This window comes from Diadema antillarum, unplaced genomic scaffold (assembly GCF_040938485.1).
Source record: "Diadema antillarum isolate AM-2024a unplaced genomic scaffold, OU_Dant_1.0 seq00001472_RagTag, whole genome shotgun sequence".
Classification (NCBI taxonomy): Eukaryota; Metazoa; Echinodermata; class Echinoidea; order Diadematoida; family Diadematidae; genus Diadema; species Diadema antillarum.
Window position 1 is genome coordinate 116,722 of NW_027272211.1, and position 8,675 is coordinate 125,396.

The window sequence follows — 8,675 nt, forward strand, 5'->3', positions numbered from 1 at the left end:
GACTATAATAAATCCAGCGAGTCTTTTTGCACCATCTGGAATCTTGTTATACCGGGTGTCCCAAAAAAAGCGGAACGGTGGATTTTCAGTACCTTTCGTTCTAAAAGTGATATATTTTCTGACATCATCAGAAAGAGCATCTTCCGCAGAAGACCATGATACCAAAATTATTACATTTGGTTCAGTACTTTTTATTCTACGCCAATTTCTGTAAATGCAGTCATTTTCAATTTTTTGCGACTTATGATATAATAATTTGGGTGCGACACGCGTTCCATACGGTGAATTGTGTGAGCTCGTTGATCCATGTCAACAAAAGAGAACGCTTCCATATTGGGAGCGCGCACACACACGCACACACACACACACACTGTTTTTTCCCTGGCCCGTGCCCAATGTGAAAGCTGTATCTTTTGTTGACATGGATCACCGAGCTTACACAATATTCAGCGTATGGATCGCGTGTCGCACTCAAATTGTTATCTCATAAGTCGCAAAAATCCGGCGAAATTTGACAATGACTGCATTTTCAGAAATTGGTGTAGAATAAAAAGTACTAAACCAAATTTAATGATTTTGGTATCACAGTCTTCTGCGGAAGATGTTCTTTCTAATGATGCCAAAAGATATATAACTTTTAGACCGCAAGGTACTGAAAATCTACCGTTCCACTTTTTTTGGGACACCCGGGGTATTACAGTTAACTACAGACCTTAATTCCTCACAACATTACAGTAATCGAGAGGTGGAAGATTCATGCCCTTGTGTAGGATCCGTTCTTAGTGTAGTCTCCGCGTTAAGGTCAACATTTATCACTATGTTATTCTGACCAGAAAAACATCATATGTGTCAGCAAAATATTAAAGGTTTTTTCTATCAGTATCTCCTCTTTTTTCTGTATCACACCTGGGTATACCTTTGTTTAATTTACTTTTTTTAGTGGTGTGTTTGGGTTTGGTATCAAACTTGTATGAAGACGTATGAAGCAATCGAGGTATGAGCTCACTAGATTTTTGCATTCACCTACCCAATTCAGGTATTCTTACAGTGTGTAGCGAAAGAATTTGTACATTTATCATCGCATGCTCTAATAATAACTCATGTATCATGATGCCCAATAGTTACGTTGCATTGTTCGATGGCAACATGGAGTTAACCACAGAAAGGGGATACATGTGTTGCTTGACTGCTTTCGCACAGGCTAGTAAACAATCTATCCATTCTGTGTCGACGTGCACAAAGAATCTCGTTTGGGGGCATTGAAGGCTCTCAGAGATTTGCGGGAGGAACGAGATAAGCATTTTCGCTAAAATCTTTTGTTCATATATATATATATATATATATATATATATATATATATATATATATATATATACACACGACAAATCTTCTGTTGTTTACGGCCTCTTACCCCATTTCAGCTCTTTCAGTTTGCAGCCACCAGTATTACACTTTATTACCTATAGGCCTACCTTATTTTACTCATCCGTGCAAATGACATCGTAAAGTAGGAATCTTGTCAAAATTGAAAGCCTCCGACTGAAATGAAAACTATTCTTACCCATTCATATCTGGACTGCATTACTTTTATCCTATCCGCGTTACTTTCTGTTATTGTTCCTATCAGTAATGGGTAGTATGTTCTTTTCAAAAATATATTAATCCTGAATCTCTTCGATAAAAAAAAAACACCGTTGCATGCTACTTTGGATTGTACCCCGGCGTGCCTCTCTCACCTTGGTCGCTTCCGAGTACACTGTTGCTAAAGCAGACGCGGCGATCATTATAATTGCTATTACCTTTTCCATGAGCATACTGGCTGTATATCGTTGTCATAGTAACACCCATATTGTGTCTGAATCATGCCAGCGTCTTCATGATCATTATTCTGATCAATATTGCTAATGGGTCAATTTCGAAATCCTTGATGTTTGATGTTTTATTGATTCTGATAATAATGTGATAATGATCTGATCCGAAAATCACTCGCTTGGTCTCCCTCCTCACAAAAGTGCAAGTGATTGGAACCATGGCAGTTTATAATCAACCACGACAGGTACTACGTCGTCATTCATCATAGCATGTTAGAGATTAGACACCGACATCTCCCCCCCCCCCCCCCCCCCTCTCTTTCTCTCTCGCTCTTTAATTAGCTTTCTTTTTCTTTTCTCTTCACCATGGAATATTCGTGTACAGATTGAAGAAAAGAATAAGAGGGCACGTCAACTGGGAACAACCCAGGATAAAGTGAATCAAATGATCTGAATGAATCATGACGCATGTATTGGGAGTGTAAATCCAGAAGACTGTCGTCAAATAAGCATATATAGCTTGAAGATACGACAGCCTTAAAAGAGAAGAAAAAAGTACTTAGGCAATCCATATATCATCATACATCATCATAATGTACCTATATGGTTTGTATAAGATGGTCCCAGCTCGAAGCTGTGGCAAGCTAATGAGTCATACCACCATACTGTGTGTAAATACAATGCTTATCACGTAAAATCCATTACTCATTTTATTCTTGACCCTGTCGAAATTCACCAATAGTTATGTTTATCGGCATAGTGAGGTGACGTATAACTGTGGTGTTAGCTTTGTGGTCATAACTCGAAACTATATGGAAACTTATAAAGAGTATACATTTCATTTCATTGATCAAGTTTCCACCCAAATTACACAGTGTTGTATTTGCAACATCCATCCATGACAATGTAATAAACAAATGAATTATAAGTTAAGCGTATAAAGACTATAATAACATTTACATAAAAATCAATTGAAATTAAAATCAAGTACACTACATTCATGGCGGATGAATAAAATTGTATATGCGGTTGGAACTTTCACAGAAGCAGCTGATGCCCTTGTAGGGAGTAGGTCCCCCCCCCCCAAAAAAAAAAAAATGTCAAAGACAGGCAGTTACACACACAAAACACACAAACACACACACACACACACACTCTCTCTCTCTCTCTCTGCAAGTGTACTTGCTTGCGCACTCACTCACACACAACAAAGAGAAGAGAATGAGAAAGCGGGGAAAAGGAGAAAACACCAACATAACACCACTGTGCGAGGAATGCTTATCAGCTAAAGCTGATTAACCATTTGATCTTTAATTGCCTTATGAAGTTCTGAACTTGTATATTGAAGAACATTAAGTGAACACGATGTAACTGAATGATATTCGTTTATGTTTATCTTCTGCAGGCCTTCATTAACCTGTATGTCCTGCTCATATTCCACATTGCAGCGTCGCCAGGTAATCAAATAGCAGCTATTCAGTCATGTACCCTGTTACCGAATCGAGGCGTCAACCTTAATTTGATCAGATCTGAAATCGTAAATTGCGCATGGGCTAAACAAGCATTCTTGTTTAATAAATTACCACTTTAACGTCGTTATGATTATATCAGCAATTTGAAATTTAAACACACATCCTGGCTTTCAGTAAGATTAGACTAGGCTAATTCACTAAATCGTATGGGAACAGGACTCTTTTATTTCAACCAATTCCAATTTTAATACGGCTAGGCAACTATTACATGAATGTGTATATATATATATATATATATAAGTAACAAAGCTGCAACAAAGTTCATGCTGTATTCACCAACGGTTTATTTCTTCACACAAAATATTGTGTGAAGAAATAAACCGTTGGTGAATACAGCATGAACTTTGTTGCAGCTTTGTTACTTATCTTTTTATCTTGCCAACACGTGGACTACCTTATCAACATATATATATATATATATATATATATATATATATATATACATGTTATGTGTGTATGTTTATGTGTTTATGTATCTATGTATTTACCCTATAAAGAGGTCCAATGACAATGGGCAACTAAAAATTTATATCGGGCTACGAAATTTCCAAGAGGGCCAACTTGCTCGCCAGGTATAAAAATAGTCACGAGTCAACGGTGGGGTAAAAAAGTCAGTTTATAACACTGTTTATGCACAGTGATATGATCATCATGATACCCTGAAGTATAGGCCTATTATAGCCGCTCCAAGATTATACCTACAGTATTCCTGTGTATCATTATATTTAATACGTGAATTATGATTAATGAAACACGATCAATGTCGTCACATTGTCCACATTGTTTGTATTTTCTAAGTTCTATCCCTTATGATATAATAAAGAATCTCTGATGTCTAACAGGAATTTGTGAATCAAACGGGGATTCGTGTCGTAATGTTCATCGCGAAATGAAAGACGCGTGTCCGAAAGTATTCTCCGAAAGGACTGGCGGCTACGTCAGGCTGACTCCGAAGTACGTCCCACTTGACCATCCTAATTATGACGTCCTGGTTCCTAGGGAGGCCAGAGGGATGACCAATTATTACTGCGCCCACCCAGGTACTATACTGTTGGTGACTAGACAGCTATTTGAGTACGGTGCTCTCCAAGGAGGGATACTAGGCTTAGTACCACATCGGGTTTAGTTGTCCAGTTTGCTGCATAAAGCTAGCATTATATTTCATTCGCATATTTTTATTACATATTTGACTGAATCGATCCCGTTTTAACAGTGTTTCAACAAGAGTTACTGCGGTAACGTCCGGGTAGTGTAAGGGTTTTTGTTGCCTTTTTTAATCTGCTTTTGAAAACGGTCCACGTAAAAAAAAAATAAATAAAAAAAAAATAAAATTATGCGGACGTTGTCACGGTAACTTTTGCCAAATTCTACCCCAGCGTTACCCAGACATTACTGCGACACTCCCCTGACAATCTTTCTATAAGAATGCAACATCAGTTAACATTCCTTTGATACCCTCAACCTACACGCGCAGCACTGCAGACAACGAAGTATTAACATGCCACACGTTCGTGGATTGCAGCCACTGATCTCCATGCTACAGTCACACACAGACGGGTCACAAAACGGATTTGATCCGGATTTGATCCGGATGAAATTGAGTCAAAGTAGTCCCGGAATGGAGGGTAATTTGTGATACAGTCACACACGGCTGGATTTCAAGCCGGGTCCATAAGAAATTAAAGCCGTGTCGCCCCGGTTCGAGCAGTAGAGACCCGTATTGACCCCTATCGAACCGTATAAAAATCCGCTTTAATTCCTTAACTGAATCCTTTTCGACCCCTATATCGATCCGTGTCAACCCGCTTTTATACCCTTACCGACCCGGATGTAAACCTTGTCATCAACCGTTGCATGAAGGCAATGCGGTATGCGGCAAGGGTCCATTACGGTCTTACCCTGCGGGTTGCAGAGGGTCGATGAGAGTCAATGTGATTTGAACCTGGTCAGGTCGGAGAGTAATACGGAATTTAAATCCGTGAAAAAAAAAATTGAACATGACAAACAATTTTTCACCGCCGTAACGTAACCCCCGGAAACATCATGGAATGGACAAGGGTTACGATGCGGGTCAATGCTGGTCTCTGCGGCTCGTACCATGTCGATACGTGTTTTTTTTTTTTTTTTTTATGGACCCAGTTCGAAATCCGGCCGTGTGTGACTGTAGCAAAATGTAGTTGAGGTCAGTGATTGTATGTGCACAACCTGGAACATTAGGCGGTGCTGGCCAGTAGGCGTTAGTTGTATCAGTAGACAACACCCCCTCCGTGGAAGTACCCGAATATATAGCTTTCGGTGTGACACTTCTGTTAAAACGGTACCCCTCACTATCTCCCATGCGTTTTACTTTTTAAAAATTATATATCATTTATATTATTATATTTTCTTTTTTTTGGTGTGTGTGTGTGTGTGTGTGTGTGTGTGTGTGTGTGAGAGAGAATGTGTTGTAGTTGCTGCTGCTGCTGTTTTATGAGGAATTGTGTCCTTCGGACGTTGTTGCGACGTTGTCACGGTAAGGTCTGTTAAAATAGGGCTGGTGTGAGGGAGATTCGCCATCACCTTTGCGGAGTATTTGGATATCGTCATCGTACTTTCATAGATTACAGTATTATAATAGAAAAAAATTGTTGGAACACAAATACTCAAACACTCAACACTGGCCTGTACCGTTCTGATAGTTGCATAGTCAACCATGCACGGGGCTTTCGTAAAATTGCATAGTTGGCTTTTGTTTTAACGTTCAACAGGTGATAATTTCAAAATTAGACATTATGCAGTTTAAGAAGTTTTCACTCTTCCTCACATTGCAGTCCTCGGGAGAGAAATGCCATGACATTGTTAGTCTTCATAATCATATTCGTTGTGGATATAAAAACAGCCGATGAGCAATGTACGAGGGAATTGCTACAACCTGTGAAAAATAATAATAAATGAAATGGAATATGATAGAGCGTTTATCAAAATTTCGTCTTCGATGATTAAGCATACCACTTTCCTCTTTCAAACAGCATGCATACCTAATCCTTGTGGAAATAGAGGAAACTGTTCGGAGACATTGGTCGACTTCGAATGCCATTGCAGCAGGAATTTCATCGGAAAAACGTGCTTTGTTGGTATGCGTTCCAGAATCGAAGCCATATTATATAATAGGCCCACAGTGTGTTCCCTCAAATTTCAATACAAATTGTAATTATGATTAAAATGTCTGAATGCAATTTTGGGGTAAGAGATTTAAAGACATATTTTACCTTTTGCAGATGAAACAAAAATCCAGCCTTAGTGCTTTGAAATAGTTCCTAAATATGAGTTAGGGATAGAAACAATCACTGTAAAAATTTGAATCCATATAATCGATGTTAAGTATTATTAAATACACAAAATGTGAACAATAGTTATGATAAGAATTCGTAAATGCTCGAGATTGGAACTATATATCAATGTGTAAACATAGTTGACATAACTCGGAGGTGAGGGATTCTTGACATGCTCTACAAAGATCCCCATTTCTCTCTGACCACTGAAACAAATCGGGTGGGATTTTCTGTAAGATGTGGGTAAGAAGTTATGGTTTCATACACTGAAATTAAATTTAGATCGATTCACTATTTTTACAGTTATCTTTGAGCATGGTTCCTCTTCAAGAGAATATGTACTTAACGGTCGAAAGTGAGAATGTACTACCGTATATAATCATATAATCAAGTATGAAGACTAGATATATGGAGATATGGGGTATGAGAGATGTGGATGTTCAAAAGTTAGAGAAGTGCTACGTAGTTTGCCTTCTATTATAATATACACGCTGTCCATATCTTATATGTGCAGACATGACAACGCATCTTCTCGTTTGGTATCGATTTTTCTTTTTAAACAACTCCTTCTAAAATAATGTTCCGAATTCGGAGAGGCAGTGAAGATCAAATCCGTGAAACCTACCAAAGAAGGGACATCTGTGTGTAATCTGCCAAATTATGGAGTTTGGGGACTATTAAGCTAAGCTCAGTAATTATTCAGGCAGTGTTACATAAGCTGTATTTTCTAGCTCCATTTTTGTTTTCTTTCAACTTATTGTTTTGATATTGTCCCAACAGCCCAGTGTCCAGAGGGATGGTCTCGGCGTTACTCTGAGAGCGAATCGTGCTATCTTTACCAATCCAACGCTGTGACATGGACCGCTGCGAGGGACTCCTGTGTTCAACTTGGTGGATATCTAGCAGCCATTCAGACTCCCGAAGAGATGACGTCAGTGAGGGAATATTTGACGTCAGCTTCCGTTAACCACTTTGTATGGACAGGCTTGAATGACCGCGACAGTGAGGGAACTTTTACTTGGATTGGCTTTGGCGGCGCTCTACCCCTGTCCAGCAGTTTGTGGAGTCCCGGCGAACCAAACGATTCCTATAATAGAGAGGATTGCATAACAACAGATGGTAATAATTTCTACGATGTCTTTTGCGACAGATCCTTCTCATACCTCTGCGAACTCAATCTCTGAACCACATGAAAGTCATTGAAGATATACCACCGAGTTTACTAACGTCTCTAAGATAGAGCGGCGAAAAGAAATTCAAGAGAATTGTATTTATGCGAATGCTTGTGGACTTATTTCAATTCATAGCAATATTCTCAACATTACCTACGGGCCACAGGAATATCTACATAAGTGTCATATATCATTTCCAATTTCGTGAATCTTATACTTTGTGTTACAAAAAAAAAATCATCTCCCACTTTTGATCTTTTACAGTTCAAAAATTACACTTCGTATAAAAAAAATGTAATCCAACTTTGTAGGGCTAAGTACTATTTCATAATTGTCGATGAGCTCAAAGTTAGTTGTATAGAAAGGGGAACTTTTCCTCTGTAAATCGATACCTAATCATGTCGACAAATGTCATGCATGACTGAGCACATGAACTTTAAAGACAACAATGACAAACTGCCCTTTTCCAAGTTTGTATTTTATTGTGAAGGAACAGAGCATGTCTCACTGCATGCATGAGATCTGTCAGTGAAAGTGGCTAAGTAGGCCAGCATGTTCGAATGAAGGTTTGTGTTTAGGGGTTTTCTAACATCATTATAGTCCATAACATTTGACATGGCCATCTGTCTGATAACTTGGTCACTCCCACAGAGGCCATCCCATGTAACAGTCCATTTTTCTCTGTTTATATTCAACACATAGCTCCCAGTGACAAACCATGTCTTAAATATAAAGAGAGAAAATGGATAATGGTTTAGTCTTTATAAGATGGACCACGTTATCGATAAACTAGCCATGTTGAAGGTTTTAACCATGGTTAGAAGAAACCCTAAACACGAATCTGCATTT

The 8,675-nt window shown here is 38.7% G+C and overlaps 1 protein-coding gene across 1 annotated transcript; it reads left to right on the forward strand.

Moving 5' to 3' along the window:
* Window positions 1-4,232: 4,232 nt before the first annotated feature.
* On the forward strand, window positions 4,233-7,838 carry LOC139709815 (lactose-binding lectin l-2-like). Its single transcript, XM_071621777.1, has 2 exons — window positions 4,233-4,383; window positions 7,435-7,838. Exons 1-2 carry the CDS (start codon window positions 4,233-4,235, stop codon window positions 7,836-7,838), a joined length of 555 nt encoding a protein of 184 aa, XP_071477878.1.
* Window positions 7,839-8,675: the final 837 nt, after the last annotated feature.